This window comes from Solanum stenotomum, chromosome 4, assembly GCF_019186545.1.
Source record: "Solanum stenotomum isolate F172 chromosome 4, ASM1918654v1, whole genome shotgun sequence".
Classification (NCBI taxonomy): Eukaryota; Viridiplantae; Streptophyta; class Magnoliopsida; order Solanales; family Solanaceae; genus Solanum; species Solanum stenotomum.
The window spans coordinates 11,402,795-11,429,394 of NC_064285.1; the positions used below are offsets into that span (position 1 = coordinate 11,402,795).

General features: G+C 36.7%; 1 protein-coding gene across 1 annotated transcript; it reads left to right on the forward strand.

Annotated features, from left to right (window-relative positions):
• Positions 1 to 1,611: 1,611 nt before the first annotated feature.
• On the forward strand, positions 1,612 to 24,618 carry LOC125861271 (transcription factor DIVARICATA-like). The gene is made up of 4 exons (XM_049541207.1): positions 1,612 to 1,688; positions 3,812 to 3,960; positions 13,327 to 13,438; positions 24,123 to 24,618. The coding sequence occupies exons 1-4, from the start codon at positions 1,612 to 1,614 to the stop codon at positions 24,616 to 24,618; spliced, it is 834 nt and encodes a 277-aa protein (XP_049397164.1).
• Positions 24,619 to 26,600: the final 1,982 nt, after the last annotated feature.

A 26,600-nucleotide genomic window follows, 5' to 3' on the forward strand; every position in this document is an offset into this window, starting at 1 on the left:
TGAAGTAACCATTGGAGCCATCACGACACGCACCTTAGTGGTTCCTACCACACTTAGCACATGCAGGAGTCCAATTACCTCCTTGTTCCACACTACCTTGAGATTGTGCAGGTCTAGCTTTGAAGTTCTAAGAATTTTGATACTTGTACTCACCTTTGTTCTTTGGTTCAGGTGCACTAGTAGATGATGGAATAGGTCTATTTGGCTTTTGTTAAATGGATTGTTGGTTTGCATTACTCTTCTGTTGCCTGGACTCATTTCCTATTGTCTTAGCCTTCTTGTTTCAGAACTCTTCTCTATCCCTCAGCTTATCTTCCTCAACCTGTTGCACATGGATCATCAGCCTTGCTATGTCCATGTACTCTATCAACATTGCAGCCTTACCCTTTTTGCTTGATAGACGAGACAACCCAGACACAAACAAGCTCATCATGCTCCTCATATAGGCAACCATCTCTGGAGCATAATGAGAAAGTTGAGTGAACTTGAGGTTGTACTCATACTCACTCATGGATTCTTGCTTGAGAGTGAGGAATTCTCTTAACTTTGCCTCTCTTAGCTCACAGGGAAAGAAATACCCCATGAAGGCACCTTCGACCACAACCCAACTCATAATTGATGCTCCTTCAACTCTGCTCTTCTTCCGTTGATCAAACCAAATTCTAGCCACACCCTTAAATTGGTAAGCAACTAGTTCCACATAATCAACATTAGAACAATGCATAACCTCAAACACTTTCTACAACTCTTCCACAAAACTTTCTAGATCCTTAGTGACACTTGAACCCATGAAGTCTGGAGGATTCATCCTTAAGAACTCATAGATTCTAGATGTATCAACCACATCCTGTCGAACCCCTCTTTGTTGCCCAGTTTGGTTGGTCGCTACTTGACTCAACATCCGAATAACATCTCGAAACTCAGCATTAGTGACCTTTCCTTTGGGTTGCAATTCTAGTGCATTGGGGATCCCTTGATCCTGAGAATCCACATTCCTTCTAGAAGGACGATCTCGAACAACTCTTCATGGAGGCATGATCTGAAAGATACGCGCAAACACGAATTATAAAGAAACTTAATAGAGTTGACCTATATCGTATGAAAAGAGTGTGAAAGAAGTGAGATAGTTCCTAAATGCCGCAACTTCCTAATTATAGATATGACACGCTTCACACCAATAACTAGGACTTTATAGACATGGATTCATAGACACCGTAGGACTTTTGAACTCTGTGCTCTGATACTAAGTTTGTCATACCCCGAACCTACACCCTGGACCTGGCCGACACTCTAGAACCATTGCTGGCCCTAAATGAACCCTTGGGCTTGCTCAAATCTCAACCGAAGACTTGCTCAACTATAAAAGAATTTTAAAAGTGAGGTCTTAACTTAGTGTCTCAAAATAATAAACTCAGAAATGCATAAGAACATTCAACTGGCCAAAAGATGGCAACTCAAGTCTCAAATAACAACAATGCAAATGAAAAGGAATCATGAACTACTACTATGTCTCTATCTATGAAGCCTCTAATACTGTGAGGGATGTAGGGACTAGACCCCCGATATTCCTAACAAATGTGAAATAACGGAAATAAATAAGGGATCCCTTGGATGCAAGGAGGCTCACCAAACAACCCTGGAACTGCATATGGTATCAACGATTCGCCTGCTGATGACCCTAATCTCCTGTATTGTATCATGAAATTATCCATGCCAAATGGCATCAGTACATTGAATGTACGAGCATGTAAGGGGAATACTGAACATAAAATAAAATCTTGAACTCGGAAAGAAAGAAACATACTCACCTCTCATTATAAATGTAAAAACATTTACTCTTGGGAATACTGAGTTCCCATTTATTCATTTTAAAAAATGAAACTCAACTCTCCTCATCCTCATACTTAAGTACTTAAGTCTTAAAACAAGTTTTGAAAGAATGTAAAAGACTTCTCAAAATGACTTGAAAGAACTCTCAAGACTTTACTCTTAACTCTACCTTGAATTTGAATTATGAATTCAAGGGTTATGATTCATGTTATGAAGGATCTCTTGTGTTTAGATGTAGTTTAGAGTAGTTAGAATCAGAAAGGGAGTAAAGGTACACTTTAAAAGGACTTAGACGGAGCAAACGATGGAAAAAATGTGGGGACAGCCGACCGTGGCGCATTGTTCGTGCGGGGCGCCAGCCCCTAAACTTCAGACACTCATTTTTGGTGCACTGTTGGTGCGCCACCCCAGACCATCTGCCACATCTGGGGCGCACCTCTCCCCCCAACTTCCTGACGAATTTTCTTCTTCTATTATTTGTCCTAATTCGCCTTGAATCGAATGGTTTCCTCCCAAGTCACTTAGATTCGAATACCCAACATAAGTACACAAAAATCTACTAAAAAACAACCTTTTAATTCCTAAAATTCATCTCAAGAACTCATCAAACTCATTATTAACGATTTAAGAATGAAACTTCTAGAAACTCTTCAAGATCTCAAATCATTCAACCTCAAGAACAAAATTTCAGATTTAAAATCACATGATTGATGTGTGAGTGAATGAATCCAACACTATGAGAGCTTAAATACTTTTTAGGGATCAACCTTTGGCAAAATTTCTCGACAAATCCCAAGAATCTTGACGAACTCCTTGACCTTTCCTCTTTCTCCTCTTGAACTCTTTTCAAAACCCTAAGTGTATTTAGGATTGTGAAAACTGACCCAAATCAGTTTTGACCCCTAAAACATTACTAAAAATATTTAAAGCTGAAGGGGTAAGGAAAAGACCAAACTACCCCTCATTATTTTGGGTAACTTCCCTTCACTAGACATGCTAACTTCAAACAGGCATATCTCCCTCATCTGAACTCAAAATTTAGAAAAATCGGTGGCGTTGTTAAAAATAATCCAATGACCTTTCGTTTGATATCTTATGGGCTACCTAACTAATAATGTACGGAAAGTTATAGTCGTTTGAAGTTGACCCAAAACTCACAACTTAAGCTTAACTTTAACAAATCTCAAATTGGCTCTTTCCAAATTGATTCTTTCTGAATTTAGCTCTTTCAAAGGCGGGATGTTACAGAAAAGTGTTTTAATTTTTAGTGCAAATAGTAGTCTAGTGAAGAAGTTACAATTACAAATTGTCTTCATTTGGAGTACAAAAAATGACATCAAAAGAGAGGAAAAAATAATAAATATTTAGACATGTTTCCCAATAATTTGTTTGGTCAATTTAAAACAGTAGTAATTGCAATTGTAATTTATTTGTGAGAATTTTCTTTTCTTAATAATTAAGTAGAAGTAATAATTAAAAGGGAAAAAAAGATAATAATACATTTTAACATCAAATATGGACCATGTATACCCTCAATATAATAAACAAACTTGTTTGAGTCGACTAAAAATGAAATTTGATTTTAATTATATAATAATCTATTCAAAGATCTATAAATGAGTGTAATCTTCTCATCATCACGCATTAATTTTTGTCGCTTTTAAAAGGACTCTTCTCAGCTATAAAAGGACACAACTATGTGACTCTCTAACACATCAATTATAAATTGAATTGTTAGAGAGAAGAATTACTCCGCTATAAGTCACTAAAGTCCCTCCCTCCTCCCACCCCCCCTCCCCCCCACACACATCTCTTCTTTCTTTCAATGGATTGACCTGAATTTCTAGAAATTTTCAAACCCTCAGGGGCGAACAATTGATCTGTATGGTGTATCACCTTAAGATAATCATAAGGTGACTGCACAAATAGATAGGTGGATTCCTGAGGGGAAACATGTTTTTTTTTTAATTTTTTTTTCTAGGTATAATAAGCTAGGTTATCAAATTGTTTTTGAATTTATTGCTTCAAAATTCCCCCATAAATCCTTGGAGAAAATGAAAAACCTCTATATAAACCTCTTTAAAAAGGTTGAAATGGAGGATTTTTCGAAAAATAAAAATGTTGTTGTTGGTGATGTTTTTGATGATCACCATTAACAACATCATAAAGTGCCACAAGAAGATAACTAATCAGACAAGGAGACTAATATTAATGACATTCCGCCTCGAGCCAAAATTAGTCGTTCATGACGTCGTCAATGGGGAATTCCATGGACTAAAGAAGAACACTTGTAATTAAATTGCATTTTTCTTTTTCATTTATTAAAGTTATGAATAACTTATACATAAACTACTTTACAACCTTTATTTTTATGTTTTCCCACACATTTACAAGTTTTGTTTTGTTTTTTGCATGTTAGATATGATTTAGTTATTTTTTGCATGTTAGATTTGAGTTTTCTTGACACCTCATTTATATGAAACCTTTTTTTCCTTGAAACAAAAATAAATAATAAAAAGAATGAAACTTCAAGAAAATCATCAAGAACTCAAATCATTCAATCTCAAGAACAAAATTTTGGATTTAAATCACATGTTTGGCATGAGGGTGAGCGAACCCAACACTATGAGAGCTTACATACCTCTTTGGGATCAACCCTTGGCGAAATTATTCGACAAATCCCAAGAACCTTGACGAATGCCTTGACCTTTCCTCTTTTCTCCTCTTGAACTCTTCTCAAAACCTACGCGTTTTTAGGATTGTGAAAACTGACCCAAATCATTTTTGACCCCTAAAACATTACTAAAAATGTTTAAAGCTGAAGGGGTAAGGAAAACACCAAACTACCCCTCATTATTTTGGGTAACTTTCCTTCACTGGACATGCTGACTTCAAACGGGAATATCTCCCTCATCCAAAATTGAAATTTAAAAAATTCAGTGGTTTTGGAAAGAGGATTAAAAGACCTTTTATTTGATATCTTATGGGTTATCTAACTCATCCTATACTGAAAGTTATGGTCATTTGAAGTTGACCCAAAATTCACAACTTAAGCTAAACTTGAACTAATCTCAAATTGGCTCTTTCCAAATTGGTTCTTTCTAAATTAAGATCTTTCTAAGGAGGGATGTTAAAATATCTCCCCCTTGGGAATATTCGTCCTCGAATGAGATTACTCAAAGTAGACTAAGGGTGGAAACATCTAACACCCAGCTCAAACACCCAACATGCTAATTAACATAACATTTCAACTTAAAATGTACCAAGAAAAGAATTAGCACCTTGATTTGGAATTTATCCGGACTTAAAGAAATGTGGGTATCTCTTCTTCATATCCTCCTCAGCCTCTCAAATAGTTTCCTCAACAAATTGATTCCTCCATAAGACCTTGACTGATGCTACCTCCTTGGTCCTCAATTTACGAACCTAACAATCTAGAATTTGAACGGGTACCTCCTCATAAGATAGGTTGTCCTTAATACCAATATTTTCAGTAGGTATAATGAGTGAGGATAACCCATACATTTCTTCAACATCGTAATGTGAAATACTGCATGGATTGTTGCCAATTCTGGAGGTAGCTCTAACTCATAGGCTATATTACCAATCCTCTTAGATATCATGTATGGACCAATACACCGAGGACTAAGCTTCCCCTTCTTGCCAAACCTCATAACACCCTTCATGGGTGAAACCTTCAAATACACCCAATCATCCACCTCAAACTCCAAGTCTCTTCTTCAAACATCAGTATAGGATTTCTAACGCCTCTGCGTTATTTTCAACCTTTCTTGAATAGTCTTCACCTTCTCCATTGCTTGATGAACCAAGTCTGGTCCTATCAACTCAGCCTTACCAACCTCAAACCATCTAATAGGATATTTACATCTTCTCCCATAAAGAGCCTCATTAAGAGTCATTTAGATGGTAGAGTGATAACTATTGTTGTAAGAAAACTCGATGATAGGTAAGTGATACCCTTGAAATTGATCACTCACGCCATCAACATATTTTCTAAAATCTGGATTGTGTGCTCTGCTTGACCATCTGTCTGGGGATGGAAAACAGTACTTAAGTTTACCTTCGAACCTAAACCTTTCTGGAAGGATTTCCATAATTGTGCGGTTAATGGCGCACCTCTATTTGAAATAATAGACATCGGAACTCCATTATGTTTGACTTTTTATTGAATATATAATTTTGCATAATCCTCTGTTGAATAGGTAGTCCTTACAGGCAAGAAATGGGCTAATTTAGTCATCCGATCTACAATCACCCAAATCGAATAATACTGTCTGCGAGACCACGTTAAACCAGTAGTGAAATCCATATTGATCATTTACCACTTCCATTCCAGAATATCTATGTTCTGAGCCATACCATTGGGCCTATGGTTCTCTACCTTAACTTGTTTGCAATTCGGGCACTTAGCAACGAACTCTGTAATACACATTTTCACATTACTCCACCAATAGACTTCTCTCAAGTCATGATATATCTTTATAGAACTCGGATGGGTAGAGTATCTGGAGCTATGAGCTTCCCGAGGTTTATCCACCTTGGGTACACACAATCTATCTTGATACCTCAACATACCATATCCTCCTTGTTCAAAAGTCATTACTTTCTGCTTATGAACATTTACCTTCAATTCAAGCAAAACGGGGTCTTGGTCTTATTTCTCTTTTACTTCAGACACTAATGATGATTCAGCCCCATTCAGCACCACCACTCCTCCTTCATTGGAATCCATTAATCGGACTCCCAATCATTCAAGTATATGCACCTCTTTGGCTAATTCTTTCTTGCCTTCCTCAACATGGGCGGTACTATCCATAGACAATCTTCTCAACGCATTAGCAATAACATTAGCCTTACCTAGGTTATAGAGAATACTCATATCATAATCCTTGAGTAAATCCAGTCACCTCATCTGTCTGAGATTAAGCTCTTTCTAACTGAACACATACTGAAGGATTTTGTGATCGGTGAACACATCTACAGGAATACTATAAAGATAGTGACACCATATTTTCAAAGCAAACACTACAACAACCAACTCTAGATCATGGGTTGGTTAATTCATCTCGTGAATCTTAAGTTGTCGAGAGGCATAAGCTATAACTTTGCCATTCTGAATCAATACACAATCTAGTCAAACTCTGGACGCATCGCAATACATAATAAAAGCCTTGTGTACCCTCCGGTAAAGTCAACACTGGGTAGTAATCAACCTAGTTTTCAATTCCTGAAGCTCTTCTCACAAGCTTCTGATCATTAAAAGTTTGTTGTCTTCTAAGTCAACTAAGTCAACTAAGTCAAAGGGGATGAAATAGATGAAAACCCATTGACAAACCTTCTATAATAACCAACCAATCCCAAGAAACTCATAATATCAGTTGGAGATGGGGCCTAGGCTAGTTCTGCATTACCTCAATCTTTTGAGTGTCAACACGAATCCCATCACCAATAAAAATGTGGTCTAAGAATACCATTGACTCAAGCCAAAACTCACACTTAGAAAGTTTTGTATGCAGCTCTATATCCTTCAGAGTTTGGAGAACTACTGTGAGATGACTAGCATAATCCTCATCATTCCTCGAATAAATCAGAATGTCATCAATGAAAACAATAACAAACATATCAAGATAGGGATTAAACACTTTGTTCATAAGGTCCATGAATGCTGCAGGAGCATTGGTCAAACCAAAAGACACGACTAGAAACTCAATATGACCATAACGGGTCCTAAATGTTGTCTTAGGAATGTCGCTTTCTTTTACTCTCAACTGATGATAGCTAGATCAGAGGTCTATCTTAGAAAAACAAGTGGCACCCAGAAGTTGATCAAAGAGACCATTAATTCAAGGAAGAGGATATTTATTTTTTATAGTAACCTTGTTCAATTGGTGATAGTCAATACACATCCTAAGAGAACAATCTTTCTTCCTCACAAATAAGACCGGAGCGCCCCAAGGTGAGATACTTGGACCAATGAAGCCTTTATTAAGAAGGTATTTCAAATGCTCTTTTAACTCTTTCAACTCAGCTGGAGCCATTCTATATGGTAGAATAGAGACATAATGAGTATCAAGAAAATATCTATACCGAAGTCTATTTCTCTCACATGAGGGTCTCCGGGAAGATCATCTGGAAAGACCTCTAGAAACTCACTCTTAACTAGGACTAACTGAATAGGTGGTGTCTCAACACTAGAGTCATTAACTCAGACTAAGTGATATATGCAACCCTTAGAAACTAACTTTCTCGTCTTAAGGTACAAAATAAAACGACCCTTAGGCACTGTTGAAGTACTCCTCTATTCTATAAATGATTCATTAAGAAACTAAAACTTTACAACTCAAGTTCTACAATCAACTGAGGCATATCAGGCATGAAGCCAGTCCATACCTAGAATAACATTAAAGTCTACCATATCTAGCTCAACTATGTCAGTCATTATGTCCTTATGATTGACAGAAATGGTACAATCACGATAAAATCTCTCAGCTAGAATACACTCAATAACATGTGTGGAAACATTGAAGAGAACAAGAAGTTGTTTGGGAAAAATATCGAACCTCATAGCAACATATGAAGTCATCAAATATGGGCTCGCACCTGGATCAACTAAAGCATAAACATCAAAAGAAAAGACTTTCAGCATACTAGTGATAACATCTGGTGAATTCTCTTCTTCTTAACGACTGGTGATAGCTTACAAACGGTTTGCTCCTCCGTCTGTACCTGAAGTAGCTCCTCTAGTTGTAGCTCTGTCTGGTGGAGCCGCTTAAAAAGATTGGGCTCTATTGCCCCCATTACCATTACATTGCCTATTTTTAGGGCACTCTCTCATGAAGTGACCATTTGGACCACACTTGAAGCAACCAATAGAGCCATCACAACACGCTCCTTGGTGGTTCCTACCACACTTAGCACATGCAGGAATCCAATTACTTCTTTGTGCCACACTACCTTGAGATTGTGCAGGTCGAGCTCTGAAGTTCTAAGAATTTTGATACTTGTACTCACCTTTGTTCTTTGGTACAGGTGCACTAGTAGATGATGGAGTAGGTCCATTTGGATTTCGTTGAAAGGATGATCGATTTCCATTACTCTTCTACTGCCTCGACTCATTTCTTGTTGTCTTAGCCTTTTTGTTTTAAAACTCTTCTCTAACCACCAGCTTATCTTCCTCAACCTGTTGCACATGGATCATTAGCCTTGCTATGTCCAAGTACTCTATCAATATTGCAGCCGTACCCTCTTTGCTTGATAGATGAGACAACCCAGACACAAATAAGCTCATCATGCTCATCATATAGGCAACCATCTCCATAACATAATGAGAAAGTTGAGTGAACTTGAGGTTGTACTCATACACACTCATGGATTCTTGCTTCAGAGTGAGAAATTCTCTTACATTTGCCTTTCTTAGCTTACGGGGAAAGAAATTCACCATGAAGGCACCTTTGAACACTGTCCAGCTCATAATTCATGCTTCTTCGGCTCTACTCTTCTTCCATTGATCAAACCAGATTCTAGCAACACCCTTAAATTGGTATGCAACTAATTCCACATATTCAGCATTAGAACAATGCATAACCTCAAACACCTTCTGCAACTCTTCCACAAAGTTTTCTAGATCCTCAGTGACACTTGAACCAGTGAAGTCTGGAGGATTCATCCTTAAGAACTCACAAATTTTAGATATATCAACCGTATCCTGTCGAACCCCTTTTTGTTGCCTAGCTTGGTTGGTCACCACTTGACTCAACATCCGGATAGCATCTCGAAACTCAGCATTAATGACCTCTTCTTGGGGTTGCACTTCTGGTGCATTGAGGACCCCTTGATCCTGAGAATCAACATTCCTCGTCGCAGGACGACCTCAAACAGCTCTTCGTAGAGGCATGATCAGAAAGATACACGCAAACACGAATTAGAAAGAAACTTTATAGAATTGAACTCTATCGCACGAAAAGAGTATGAAATAAATGAGATAGTTCCTAAATGTCGCAACTTTATAGATGTGACGCGATTTACACCGATAACTAGGACTTTACAGACACAGATTCATACACACCCTAGGAGTCTTGAACTTTCGCTCTGATACCAAGTTTGTCATGTCCCGAGCCTACAACCTGGACGTGGCTGACACTCGAGAACCATTGCTGGACCCAAGCGAACCCTTGGCCTTGCTAAACTCTTAGTGGAAGACTTACCCAACAATAAAAGAACATTAAAAGTGAAGTTTTAACTCAGTGTCTCAAAATAATAAACTCAAAAATGTATAAAAACATTTAACTGACAAATCATGGCAACTCGAGTCTCAACTATTAACAATGGAAATGGAAAGGACTCATGAACCACTACTGTTTATCTAAATATGAAGCCTCTATACTATAAGGGATGTAGGGACTAGACCCCCGATCATCCTAACAAAACTGAAATAATGGAAACAAATAAGGGATCCCATGGATGAAAGGAGTCTCAACAAACAACCCTGGAACTGCGTACAGTATCAATGATTTGCCTGCTGATGACCCTGATCTCTTGTATTTGCATCATAAAATTATGTATGCCAAATGGCATCAATACATTGAATGTACGAGCATGTAAGGGGAATATTGAATATAACATAAACGCTTGAACTTGGAAAAAAAGAAATATACTCACCTCGACTCAACTCAACTCAACTCAACCACATATTATGGATATTCAACTCAATGCAGTATAAAATAACAGTAAAAATGCAGTTTATATAAAGCATTTAAAATAGTAGATAACAACTCAATGTATTTAAAAATACAATTATAACTCAGTCTATATGTAAAGATATAAAATAACTCTATTTGGGAGATTCTCTAACTGACAACCATCACTATGAGCTATGTGATGATGCAACATATCGCCCACGCATCTAGATTTTCCTATACCTTGCCGGGGTATAAAACTCCTCAGCTAAATGGATTCACTAAACTATGCTTAAAAAGCAATAAGGAATCATCTAAAAGGTATGACCCTTTCTACCCACGTTGGCTACATGGTTTATGAGGAATTTGAGTTGTATGAACTTGCCCCCATATCGATGCTTAATACTACTCCAAAAAATATAACTTAGCTCATATGATTTAAAAATATTTCCTCATCCTCAAATTTTGAGATTATTACTCAAAATGTTCTCTTAAAAAAGACTATACTCAAAGCTCTTCATGAACTCATTTGGAAATCGATGTTTCTCTCATTATAAATGTAAAAACATTTACTCTTGCGAATACTTAGTTCCCATTTATTCATTTTAAAAAATGAAACTCAACTCTCCTCATCCTCATACTTAAGTACTTAAGTCTTAAAATAAATTTTAAAATATTGTACAAGACTTCTCTAAATGACTTGAAAGAACTCTCAAGACTTTACTCTTAACTCTACCTTGAATTTGAATGATGAATTCAAGGGTTATGATTCATGTTACGAAGAATATCTCGTGTTCAGATGTAGTTTAGAGTAGTTAAAATCAAAAAGGGAGTAAAGGTACACTTTAAAAGGACTTAGACAGAGCAAATGACGGAAAAGGGTTGGGCAGGCGACCGTGGCGCACTGCTGGTGTGGGGCGCCAGCCCTAAACTTCAGAGACTCATTTTTGGTACACTGTTGGCGCGCCACCCCAGACCTTCTGGCATCAGGGGAGCGCCGCCCCAACCTATCTCTAGAACTTCACGACGAATTTTCTTCTTCGATTATTTGGCACTAATTCGCCTAGAATAGAATGGTTTCCTCCCAAGTCACTTAGATTCGAATACCCAACATAAGTACACAAAAATCTACTCAAAAACAACCCTTTAACTCCTAACATTCATCTCAAGAACTAATCAAACTCATTATTAACAATTAAAGAACAAAACTTCAAGAAACTCATCAAGAACTCGAATCATTCAACCTCAAGAATGAAATTTTGGATTTAAAATCACATGATTGGTGTGTGGGTGAACGAACCCAACACTATGAGAGCTTAAATACCTCTTAGGGATCAACTCTTGGCGAAATTTCTCGATAAATCCCAAGAGTCTTGACGAACGCCTTGACCTTTCCTCTTTCTCCTCTTGAACTCTTTTCAAAATCCTAAGTGTATTTAGCATTGTGAAAACTGACCCAAATCATTTTTGACCCCTAAAACATTACTAAATATATTTAAAGCTGAAGGATTAAGGAAAACACCAAACTACCCCTCATTGTTTCGGGTAACTTCCCTTCACTAGAATGCTGACTTCAAACAAGCATATTTCCTTCATCCGAACTCGAAATTTAGATAACTCGGTGGCATTGGTAAAAATAATGCAACGACCTTTGATTTGTTATCTTATTGGCCACCTAACTAATACTCTACAGAAAGTTATAGTCGTTTGAAGTTGACCCAAACTCATAACTTAAGCTTAACTTGAACAAATCTCAAATTGGTTCTTTCCAAATTGGTTCCTTCTAAATTTAGCTCTTTCTAAGGTGGGATATTGTAGAAAAGAATGTTAATTTATAGTGCAAATAGTAGTCTAGTGAAGAAGTTACAATTACTAATTGTCTTCATTTGGAGTACAATAAATGACATCTAAGGAGAGGAAGAAATAATAAATATTTAGACATGTTTCCCAAGAAGAAGTTTGGCTTTTTTTTTCTTTTGCAATGACTTGTTTTAGTTGTACAACTTGCAAGACAATAATTTGTTTGGTCAATCTAAAACAATAGTAGTTGCAATTGTAATTTACTTGAAAGAATTTTATTTTCTTAATAATTAAGTAGAAGTAATAATTAAAAGGGGAAAAAAAGATAATAATACATTTTAACATCAAATATGGACTATGTATACCCTCAATATCATAAACACACTTTTTTGAGTCGACTAGAAATGAAATTTGTTTTTAATTATATAAGAATCTATTCAAAGATGTATAAACAAGTGTAATCTTCTCATCATCACGCATTAATTTTTGTCACTTTTAAAAGGACTCTTCTCAGCTATAAAAGGACACAACTATGTGACTTTCTAACACATCAATTATAAATTGAATTGTTAGAGAGATGCATTACTCCACTATAAGTTACTAAAGTCCCTCCCTCCCCCCCCCCCACATCTCTTCTTTCTTTCAATGGATTGGATTGGCCTGAATTTCTAGAAAGTTCAAACCCTTAGGGGAAAACAATTGATCTGTATGGTGTATCACCTCAAGATAATCATGAGGTGACTGCACAAATAGATAGGTGGATTCCTGAGGAGAAACATGTTTTTGTAAATGCTTTTTCTAAGTATAATAACCTAGTTTCTCGATCAAATTGTTTTTGAACTTATTGCTTCAAAATTCCCCCATAAATCCTTGGAGGAAATGAAAAACCTCTATATAAACCTCATTAAAAAGGTTGAAATGGAGGATTTTTCGAAAAAGAAAAACGTTGTTGTTGGTGATGTTGTTGATCATCATCAACAACATCATCAAGTTCCACTAGAAAATAACTCATCAGACAAGGAGACTAATCTTAATGAAACTCCACCTCGAGCTGAAATCAGTCGTTCACGACGTCGTCAATGGAAAATTCCATGGACTGAAGGAGACCACTCGTAATTAAATTATATTTTTCTTTTTCATTTATTAAAGTTATGAATAACTTAGACATAAACTACTTTTCAACCTTTACTTTTATGTTTTCACACACATTTACAAGTTTTGTTTTGTTTTTTGCATGTTCGTTTTGATTTACTTTTTTTGCATGTTGGATTTGAGTTTTCTTGACACCTCCTTTATAAGAAACCTTTTTTTCCTTGAAACAAAAATAAATAATAAAAACAATGAAACTTCAAGAAACTCACCAACAACTCAAAACATTCAATCTCAAGAACGAAATTTTGGATTTAAGATCACATGTTTGGCATGAGGTGAAGAATTCAACACTATGAGAGCTTACATACCTCTTCGGGATCAACCCTCGGTGAAATTATTCGACAAATCCCAAGAACCTTGACGGACGCCTTAACCTTTCCTCTTTCCTCCTATTGAACTCTTCTCAAAACCTAAGCGTATTTAGGATTGTGGAAATTGACCCAAATCATTTTTGACCCCTAAAACATTATTAAAAATGTTTAAAGCTGAAAGGGTAAGGAAAAGACCAAACTACCCCTCATTATTTTGGGTTACTTTACTTCACTGGACAGGCTGATTTCAAATGGGCATATCTCCCTCATCAAAACTCGAAATTCAGAAAACTAGGTAGTGTTGGAAATAGGATTAAAAGACCTTTCATTTGATATCTTATGGGTCATCTAACTCATCCTATACTGAAAGTTATGGTTGTTTGAAGTTGACTCAAAACTCACAACTTAAGCTAAACTTGAACAAATCTCAAATTGGCTCTTTCCAAATTGGTTCTTTCTAAATTTAGCTCTTTCTAAGAAGGGATGTACAATATCTCCCCCTTGGGAATATTCATGCTCGAATGAGATTACTCAAAGTAGACTAAGGGTGGAAACATCTAACACCCAGCTCAAACACTCAACATGCAAATTAACATAACATTTCAACTTAAAATGTAACAAGAAAATAATTAATACCTTGATTTGGAATTTATCCGGACTTAAAGAGATGTGGGTATCTCTTCTTCATATCCTCCTCAGCCTCTCAAATAGCTTCCACAACAAATTGATTCCTCCATAAGACCTTGACTGATTTTACCTTCTTGGTCCTCAATTTACGAACCTGGTGATTTAGAATCTGAGCGGGTACCTCCTCATAAGATAGGTTGTCCTTAATACCAATATATTCAGTAGGTATAATCAGTGAAAGATCACTCATACACTTCTTCAACATCGTAATGTGAAATACCGAATGGACTGCTGCTAACTCTGGCAGTAGCTCTAACTCATAGGATACATTGCCAATCCTTTTAGATATCCTGTATGGACAACTACACCATGGACTAAGCTTCCCCTTCTTGCCAAACCTCATAACACCCTTCATGGGTGAAACCTTCAAATACACCCAATCTTCACCTTCTTCATAGCTTGATGAACCAAGTCTGGTCCTATCAACTCAGCCTCACAAACCTCAAAACATCTAATAGGATATCTACATCTTCTCCCATAAAAAGCCTCATAAGGAGCCATTTAGATGTTAGAGTGATAACTATTGTTGTAAGAAAACTCTATGATAGGTAATAATCATCCCAATTACCCTTGAAATTGATCACACACGCCATCAACATATCCTCTAAAGTCTGGATTATGTGCTCTCCTTGACCATCTATCTGGAGATGGAAAACAGTACTCAAGTTTACCTTCGAACCCAAACCTTTCAAGAAATATTTCCATAATTGTGTGGCGAATTGCGCACCTCTATTTGAAATAATGGACAACGGAACTCCATGAAGTCTGACTTCTCTTAAATATATAATTTTGCATAATCCTCTGCTGAATAGGTAGTCGGCAAGAAATGGGCTAATTTAGTCATCTGATCTACAATCACCCAAATCAAATCATGCTGTCTGCGAGACCATGTCAAACCAGTAATGAAATCCATATTGATCATTTTCCACTTCCATTCCAGAATATCTATGTTCTGAGTCACACCACTAGGCATTTGGTGCTCTACATTAACTTGTTGTCAATCCGGGAACTTAGCAACGAACTCTGTTATACACATCTTCATACTACTCCACCAGTAGACTTCTCTCAAGTCACGATATATCTTTGTGGAACCCGGATAGATAAAGTATCTGGAGCTATGAGCTTCCTCTATGATCCTCTCTTGAGGTTCATCCACCTTGGGTACACACAATCTACCTTGTTACCTCAACACACCATCTCCCCTTTGTTCAAAAGCCATCACTTTATTCTTATGAACATTTACCTTCAATTCAAGCAAAATAGGGTCTTGGTCTTGTTTCTATTTTACTTCAGACACTAATGATGATTTAGCCCCATTCATCACCACCACTCAACCTTCATTGGAATCCATTAACCGGACTCCCAATCATGCAAGTCTGTGCACATCTTTGGCTAATTCTTTCTTGCCTTCCTCAACATGAGTGGTACTATCCATAGACAATCTTCTCAAAGCATTAGCAACAACATTCGCCTTACCTTAGTGATAGAGAATACTCATATCATAATCCTTGAGTAACTCCAGCTACTTCATCTTTCTGAGATTAAGTTCTTTCTGACTGAACACATACTGAAGGATTTTATGATCGGTGAACACATCTACATGAACAGCATAAAGATAGTGACACCATATTTTCAAAGCAAACACTACAACAGCCAACCCTAGATCATGGGTTGGGTAATTCTTCTCATGAATCTTAGGTTGTCTGGAGGCATAAGCTATAACTTTGTCATTCTGAATCAATACACAACCCAGTCAAACTCTGGACGCATCGCAATACATATAAAAAGCCTTGTATACCCTCTGGTAAGGTCAACACTAGGTAGTAATCAACCTAGTTTTCAATTCCTGAAAGCTCTTCTCACAAACTTCAGATCATTAAAATTTTGATTTCTTCTAAGTCAACTTAGTCAAAGGGGATGAAATAGATGAAAACCCTCGACAAACCTTCTATAATAACCAGTCAATCCCAAGAAACTCCTAATATCAGTTGGAGATGTAGGTCTAGGCCATTTCTACATTGCCTCAATCTTTTGAGTGTCAACGCGAATCCCATCACCAGAAATAATGTGGCCTAAGAATACCACTGACTCAAGCCAAAACTCACACTTGGAAAATTTTGTATACAGCTCCATATCCTTTAGAGTTTGGAAAACTACTTTGAGATGACTAGCATGATCCTTCTCATTCCTCGAATAAATCAGAATGTCATTAATGAAAACAATAAAAAAAAACATATCAAGATAGGGATTAAACACTCTGTTCATAAGGTCCGTGAGTGCTGCAGGAGAATTGGTCAAACCAAAAGACATGAATAAAATGTTGTCTTAGGAATGTCGCTTTCTCTTACTCTCAACTGATGATAGCCAGATTAGAGGTCTCTCTTAGAAAAACAAGTGGAACCCTGAAGTTGATCAAAGAGATCATCAATTATCGAAAGAGGATATTTATTCTTTATAGTAACCTTGTTCAATTGGTGGTAGTAACCACACATCTTAAGAGAACCATCTTTCTTCCTCACAAGTAACACCGAAGCGCACCAATGTGAGACACTTGGTCGAATGAAGCCTTTATTAAGAAGGTATTTCGAATGTTTTTTAACTCTTTCAACTCAGCTGGTGCATTTCTATATGGCAGAATAGAGATATGAGGAGTATCAGGAAAATATCTATACCGAAGTCTATTTCTCTCTCAGGAGGGTCTCTGGGAAGATCATCTCGAAAGACCTCTGGAAACTCACTCACAACTAGGACTTACTGAATAGGTGGTGTCTCAACACTAGAGTCATTAACTCGGACTAAGTGATATATGCACCCCTTGGAAACTAACTTTCTCGTCTTAAGGTACAAAATAAAACGACCCTTAGGCACTACTGAAGTAATCCTCCACTCTATAAATGACTCATTAGGAAACTAAAACTTTACAACTCAAGTTCTACAATCAATTGAGGCATATCAGGCATGAAGACAGTCCATACCAAGAATAACATCAAATTCCACCATATCTAGCTCAACTAAGTCAGCCATGGTGTCCTTGTGATTGACAAAAATGGTACAATCACGATAAAATCTCTCTACTAGAATAGACTCACCAACAGGTGTGGAAACACTAAATGGAAAAAGAAGTTGTTCGGGAATAATATCGAACCTCATAGCAACATATGAAGTCACAAAAGATAGGCTCGCACCAGGATCAAGTAAAGCATAAACATCAAAAGTGAAGACTTTCAACATACTAGTGACAACATCTGGTGAATTCTTGTTCTTGACGACTGGTGATAGCATACAAACGGTTTACTCCTCTGTCTATCCCTAAAATAGCTTATCTTGTTGTAGCTCAGTCTGGCAGAGCCACTGAAAAAGATTGGGCTCTATTGCCTCCATTACCATTACATTGCATCTTCTTAGGGCACTCTCTCATGAATTAAACATTCTAACCACACTTGAAGCAACTAGTGGAGCAATCACGACACGCTCTTTGGTGGTCCCCATGTAACGACTCGGAAAATGATAGAGTGAAACTAGAGCCTCACATGTGAGTTTNCGGACTAAGTGATATATGCACCCCTTGGAAACTAACTTTCTCGTCTTAAGGTACAAAATAAAACGACCCTTAGGCACTGCTGAAGTACTCCTCCACTCTATAAATGACTCATTAGGAAACTAAAATTTTACAACTCAAGTTTTACAATCAATTGAGGCATATCAGGCATGAAGACAGTCCATACCAAGAATAACATCAAATTCCACCATATCTAGCTCAACTAAGTCAGCCATGGTGTCCTTGTGATTGACAAAAAAGGTATAATCACGATAAAATCTCTCAGCTAGAATAGACTCACCAACAGGTGTGGAAACACTAAAGGGAAAAATAAGTTGTTCGGGAATAATATCGAACCTCATAGTAATATATGAAGTCACAAAAGATAGGCTCGCACCAGGATCAAGTAAAGCATAAACATCAAAAGTGAAGACTTTCAGCATACTAGTGACAACATCTGGTGAATTCTCTTGTTCTTGACGACTGGTGATAGCATACAAACGGTTTACTCCTCTTTCTATCCCTAAAATAGCTTATCTAGTTGTAGCTCAGTCTGGCAGAGCCACTGAAAAAGATTGGGCTCTATTGCCTCCATTACCATTACATTGCATCTTCTTAGGGCACTCTCTCATGAATTAAACATTCTGACCACACTTGAAGCAACTAGTGGAGCCATCATGACACGCTCTTTGGTGGTCCCTACCACATTTAGCACTTGCAGGAGTCCAATTACTTCCTTGTGCCACACTACCTTGAGATTGTGCAGATCTAGCTCTAAGGTTCTAAGAATTTTGATACTTGTACTCACCTTTGTTCTTTGGTGAAGGTGCACTAGTAAATGAGGGAGCATGTCCATTTGGCTTTCGTTGAAAGGATGATCGGTTTGTATTATTCTTCTGCTGCCTGGACTCATTTCCTGTTGTCTTAGACTTCTTGTGTCAGAACTCTTCTCTATCCCTCAGTTTATCTTCCTCAACCTGTTGCACATGGATCAATAGCCTTGCTATGTCCATGTAATCTATCAACATTGTAGCCTTACTCTCTTTGCTTGATAGACGAGGCAAGCCAGACACAAACAAGCTCATTTTGCTCCTCATATAGGCAACCATCTCTGGAGCATAACGAGAAAGTTGAGTGAACTTGAGGCTGTACTTATACACACTCATGGATTCTTGCTTGAAAGTTAGGAATTCTCTTACCTTTGCCTCTCTTAGCTCATGGAGAAAGAAATGCTCCATGAAGCCATCTGCGAACATAACCCAGTTCATAATTGATGCTCATTCAACTCTACTCTTCTTCCATTGATCAAACCAGATTCCAGCAACACCCTTAAATTGGTATGCAACTAGTTCCACATATTCAACATCAGAACAATGCATAACCTCAAACACCTTCTACAACTCTTTCACAAAGTTTTCTAGATCCTCAGTGACACTTGAATCAGTGAAGTCTGGAGGATTCATCCTTAAGAACTCACAGATTCTAGATATATCAACCATATCATGTCGAACTCCTCTCTGTTACCCAGCTTGGTTGGTCACCACTTGACTCAACATCCGGATAGAATCTCGAAACTCAGCATTAGTGACCTCTCCTTGGGGTTGCACTTCTGGTGCATTGGGGACCCCTTGATCCTGAGAATCAACATTCCTCCTAGAAGGACGACCTCAAACAGATCTTCGTGGAGGCATGATCTGAAAGATACATGCAAGCACGAATTAGAAAGAAACTTTATAGAGTTGAACTCTATCGCACGAAAAGAGTATGAAAGAAGTGAGATAGTTTCTAAAAGTCGCAGTTTCCTAATTATAGATATGACGCGCTTTACACAGATAACTAGGACTTTATAGACACGAATTCATAGACACCCTAGGACTCTTGTACTCTGTGATTTGATACTAAGTTTGTCATCCCCCGAGCCTACACCCTGGACGTGACCAACACTCGAGATCCATTGTTGGCCCCAAGCGAACCCTTAGCCATGATCAACTCTTAGCGGAAGACTTACTCAACAATAAAAGAACTTTAAAAGTGAAGTTTTAACTCAGTGTCTCAAAATAATAAACTCAGAAATGTATACGAGCATTCAACTGACCAAAAGTGGGCAACTCGAGTCTCAAACATCAACAATGGAAATGAAAATGACTCATGAACTGCTACTATCTATCTATATATGAAGCCTCTAATATTGTGAGGGATGTAGCGATAAGACCCTCGATCATCCTAACAAAACTGAAATAACGGAAATAAATAAGGGATCCCCTGGATGCAAAGAGGCTCACCAAACAACCCTAGAACTGAAGATGGTATCAACGAATTTCCAGTTGATGACCCTGATCTCATGTATCTGCATCATGAGATGATGCACGCCAAATAAGATCAGTACATTGAATGTACGAGCATGTATGGAAAGTACTGAATATAACATAAAAGCTTGAACTTGGAAAGAAAGAAACATACTCACCTCGACTCTACTCAACTCAACCACAAATCATAGATACTCAACTCAATGCAGTATAAAACAACAATAAAAATGCAGTTTATGTAAAGCATTTAAACTAGTAGATAACAACTCAATCTATTTAAAAATACAATAATAACTCAGTATGTATGTAAATATATAAAATAACTCTGTTTGGGAGATTCCTTAACCGAAAACCATCACTATGAGTTATGTAATTATACAACATCTCGCTCATGCTTCCAAATTTTCCTATACCTTACCGGGGTATAAAACTCCTCAACTAAGTGGATCCACTAAGCTATGCTTAAAAAGAAATAAGAAATCAACTAAAAAGTATGACCCTTTCTACCCACGTTGGCTACATAGTTTATGAGGACTTTGAGTTGTATGGGCTCGCTCCCATATCGGTGCTCAATACTACTCCCAAAAATATAACTTAGCTCATATAATTTAAAAATATTTTCTCATCCTCAAACTTTGAGATTATTACTCAAAATGTTCTCAAAAAAGCTCATCATGAACTCATTTGGAAATCGATGTTTCCTCTCATTTTAAATGTAAAAATATTTACTCTTGGGAATACTTAGTTCCCATATATTCATTTTAAAAAATGAAACTCAACTCTCCTCATCCTCATACTAAGTACTCAAGTCTTAAAACAAGTTTTAAAAGATTAGAAAAGACTTCTCAAAATGACTTGAAAGAACTCTCAAGACTTTACTTTTAACTCTACCTTGAATTTAAATTATGAATTCAAGGGTTATGATTCATGTTATGAAGGATCTCTCAATGTTTAGATGTAGTTTAGAGTAGTTAGAATCAGAATGGAGTTAGAATCAGAATGGAGTAAAGGTAAACTTTAAAAGGACTTAGACAGAGCAAACAACAGATACAATGGTTGGGGCAGGTGACCCTGGCGCATTGCTGGTGCAGGGCGCCAACCCCTAAACTTCAGAGACTCATTTGTGGTGCACTGCTGGCGTGCCGCCCCAGACCTTCTGGCGCATCTTGGGCGCGCCACCCCAGCCTCTACCCAAAACTTCCCGACGAATTTTCTTCTTCGATTATTTGGCCCTAATTTGCCTAGAATTGAATGGTTTCCTCCCAAGTCACTTAGATTCGAATACCCAATATAAGTACACAGAAATCTACTCAAAAACAACCCTTTAACTCCTAATATTTATCTCAAGAACTCATCAAACTCATTATTAACGATTTAAGAACGAAACTTTAAGAAACTCATAAAGAACTCAAATCATTCAACCTCAAGAACAAAATTTTGGATTTAAAATCATATGATTGGTGTGTGGGTGAACGAACCCAACACTATGAGAGCTTACATACCTCTTAGGGATCAAGCCTTGGCGAAATTTCTCGACAAATCCCAAGAATCTTGACGAACGCCTTGACCTTTCCTCTTTTCTCCTCTTGAACTCATTTCAAAACACTAAGTGTATTTAGGACTGAAAACTGACCCAAATCAGTTTTGACCCCTAAAACATTATTAAAAAAATTTAAAGTTGAAGGGGTAAGGAAAAGACCAAACTACCCCTCATTATTTTGGGTAACTTACCGTCACTTGACAGGCTGACTTCAAACGGGCATATCTCCCTCATCCAAACTTGAAATTTAGAATATTCGGTGGTGTTGGAAATAGGATTAAAAGACCTTTCATTTGATATCTTTTGGGCCATCTAATTAATCATAGACGGAAAGTTATATTCGTTTGAAGTTGACCCAAAACTCACAACTTAAGCTTAACTTGAATAAATCTCAAATTGGCTCTTTCAAAATTGGTTCTTTCTAAATTTAGCTCTTTCTAAGGCAGGATGTTACAGAAAAGAATTTTAATTTATAGTGCAAATAGTAGTCTAGTGAAGAAGTTACAACTACAAATTGTCTTTATTTGGAGTACAATAAATGACATCTAAAGAGAGGAAACAATAATAAATATTTAGACATGTTTCCCAAGAAGAAGTTTTTTTTTTCTTTTGCAATGGCTTGTTTTAGTTGCACAACTTGCGAGGCAATAATTTGTTTGGTCAATCTATAACAGTAGTAGTTGCAATTGTATTTTACTTGAAAAAATAATTTTATTTTCTTAATAATTAAGTAGAAGTAATAATTAAAAGGGAAAAAAGATAATAATACATTTTAACATCAAATATGGACTATGTATACCCTCAATATCATAAACGCACTTGTTTGAGTCGACAAAAAATGAAATTTGTTTTTAATTATAAAAGAATCTATTCAAAGATCTATAAATGAGTGTAATCTTCTTACCATCACGCATTAATTTTTGTCGCTTTTAAAAGGACTCTTCTCAGCAATAAAAGGACACAACTATGTGACTCTCTAACACATCAATTATAAATTGAATTGTTAGAGAGAAGCATTACTCCACTATAAGTCACTAAATTCCCTCCCTCCTCCCATCCACCTCCCCCCCTCCACCCTTCTTCCTTCTTTCAATGGATTGGCCTGAATTTCTAGAAAGTTCAGACCCTCAGGGGTCAACAATTAATTTGTATGGTGTATCACCTCAGGATAATCATTAGGTGACTGCACAAATAGATAGGTGGATTCCTGAGGAGAAGCAGGTTTTTGAAAATGCTTTTTCTAGGTATAATAACCTAGGTTTTCGAATTTATTGCTTCAATATTCCCCCATAAATCCTTGGAGGAAATGAAAAATCTCTATATATTTCTCTTTAAAAAGGTTGAAATGGAGAATTTTTCAAAAAACAAAAATGTTGTTGTTGGTGATGTTGTTGGTGATGTTGTTGATGATCATCATCAACATCAACATCAACAACATCATCAAGTGCCACAAGAAGATAACTCATCAAACAAGGGGGCCAATCTCAATGACACTCCGCCTCGAGCCAATCACGACGTCGTCGACGGGGAATTCCATGGACTAAAGGAGAACACTCATAATAAAATTATATTTTTCTTTTTCATTTTTTAAAGTTATGAATAACTTATACATAAACTACTTTACAATCTTTATTTTTATGTCTTCACACACATTTACAAGTTTTGTTTTTTGCATGTTAGATTTGATTTACTTTTTTTGTATGTTAGATTTTAGTTTTCTTGACACCTCCTTTATATGAAACCTTTTCTTACTTGAAACAAANTGAATAACTTATACATAAACTACTTTACAACCTTTATTTTTATGTTTTCACACACATTTATAAGTTTTGTTTTTTGCATGTTAGATTTGATTTACTTTTTTTGTATGTTAGATTTGAGTTTTCTTGACACCTCCTTTATATGAAACCTTTTCTTACTTGAAACAAAAATAAATAATAAAAAGAAAAATATTTTCAGCTATATTATAAATATTTTTTCCGTCAAGAATTTTATTTGTTGTTTGGTGATTGATTTCAGTTACTTTTATGACTGCATGAAGATATCATTAATATTCTAATTTTGATATAGGAAAAATCCAATCATCATTTTCAAGGAGTCTTGAAATACAATAAGTCACTTACTACAACATGTAAAACTGACCTAGCTTGTTGGTGCATATAAATTTAAAATTCTTTAAATTAATCTTTTGTTATAAACTTTATTTCAGTTTGCTTCTTTTTTTTTCAACAATTTTTTAATCACGTGGCATGGTATATATAGGTTGTTTCTCATGGGACTGAAAAAATTTGGGAAAGGAGATTGGAAGAGCATCTCAAGGCACTATGTTCTTTCGAAGACACCGACTCAGGTGGCAAGTCATGCTCAGAAGTACTTCTCTCATCGTACTAGTAAGACTCTAGTGGATCGTCCTCGCCCTAGCATCAATGACATTCAAACTGTCACGCTTAATTCTAGGAGGACGATGAAAACAACTGTGACAACAACTCCTCAGATCAATAACAACATACTTGCTTATAACAACACTTATCAAGTTGGTTCATCATCAATGCCTTTTCACTATTCTAATTACACATTTAGTGGTCCAACTTTGCTAACAAATCCAATGGGGAGCTATCATCAAGGTGAAGCATCAGGAAGCAACTCATTCGTTATGGAACAAAACAACAACAACAACAATCTCTATAGGCCAGTGTCACCTCGCCTTTTTCTTTTGATGTACTTGTCTTATTCTAGGGGGAATAACCACCAAGTCTAAATAGAATTGGGAATCTATTGTGTTCTAGTTATTTATTAATTTTAAAATTCTATACTTTTGTAACATCCCACCTTAGAAAGAGCTAAAATTAGAAAGAATTAATTTGGAAAGAGCCAAATCTAAAATTTTACAAGTTATGCTTAAGTTGTGAGTTTTGGGTCAACTTCAAACAACCATAACTTTCAGTACAAGATGGGATAAGTGGCCCATAAGATTTCAAATGAAAGGTCTTGGAATCCTCTTTCCAATGCCACCGAGTTTGCAGGATTTCGAGCTCATATGAGGGAGATATGCCCATTTGAAATTAGCATATCCAGTTAAGGAAAGTTACCCAAAAATATGAGGGGTAATTTGGTATTTTCCTTACCCCATCAACTTAAAACAAATTATGGTAATATTTAGGGGTCTAAACTGATTTGGTTCAATTTTCACAATCCTAATTACGCTTAGAAAAGTACTTCTGTAGTTTGGGCCCTGGCGCCCTGTGCCAGCCAGTGTGCCCCAACAACTGTTTTGTAGTTTATGGGCTGGCGCCTACCAGTGCGCCAGTGTCGCCTGCCCCCACTCGTTCTCTGTCATTTAGCCTGTCTGAGTTCTTTCAAAGGGTACATTTACTCCCCTTTGATTCTAATTATTCTAAACTACTTCTAAAAATCTAGAAATCATTCATAGCATGAATCATAACCTTGAATTCATAATTCAAATTCAAGGGAGTTAAGAGTCAAGTCTTGAGAGTTCTTTTGAGTCTTTTGAGATGACTTTTGCAAACCTTTTTTAAAAATTGTTTAAAGACTTGACCATTTGCGTTGAGTAAGAGTAGAGTTGAGTTAATTTTCTTTAAAATGATATATGGAAACTAAGTATTCCCAAGAGCAAATTTTTTTACATTTAAGATGAGAGGAAACATCGATTTCCAAAAGAGTTCATGAGCAATTTTAAGTACTATCTCTTTTTTTGAGAAATCATTTGAGTAATAATCTCAAAGTTGAGGAAGAGGAAATGTTTTCTTTAAAACATATGAGCTAAGTTATATTTTGGGAGTAGGGTTGAGCACCAATATGGGGGAGAGTTCTAACAACTCACATCCCCCATAAACCATGTAGCCAACGTGGGTAGAAAGGGTCATACTTTTTAGATGATTCCTTATTGCTTTTTAGCATAGACTAGTGGATTCACTTAGTAAGGAGTTCTATACCCTGGCAAGGTATAGGACAGTTCTGCCAGCGTGGGCTAGACGTTGTATCATGACATAGCTCATAGCGATGGTTGTCAGTTAGGGAATCTCCCAAACAGAGTTTATTTTGTATTTTTGCATACAAACTAAGTTATATTGCAAGTTCAAATACATTGAGTTATTATCTATAGTTTTAAAAGCTTTTCTTTATATTGCATTATTGTTATTGCTTTATATTGAGTTGAGTTGAGACAAGGTAAGTTGTTTCTTCTGTTCCAGTTCAAGTTTATGTCATGCCTTAAATTTATCCTCGCATTCTCATACATTCCATGTACTGACGCCATTTGGCCTGCATCTTTTATGATGCAGATACAAGTAATCAAGATCAGCATCCAGCGCTTCATTAATCTAGTTACGTTCCAGAGTTGTTTGGTGAGCCTTCTTGCTTCCGGAGGATCCCCTATTTACTTTAAGTTATTTCATTTTGTTATTAGGATGTCGTGGGTCTTGTCCCGACGTCTATCTCAGTTAGTAGAGGCTTCAGAGATAGATAGACATATTTCATGAGTCTTTTCATTTCAGTTGTTCATGTTGAGACTTGAGTTGCCTTTTGGCATAGTGGAATGTGTTATTTATAAAACATTCTGAGAATTTCTTTGAGACATTGAGTAATGTTGTGCTTTTTAGTTCATCTTAATTATGAGTAAGTCTTCCTCTAAGAGCTAAGTTGGGCCAAGGGTTCGTTTGGGGCCATCAATGGTTCTCGAGTGCCAGTCGCGTCCAGGGTATAGGCTCGCGGCGTGACAAA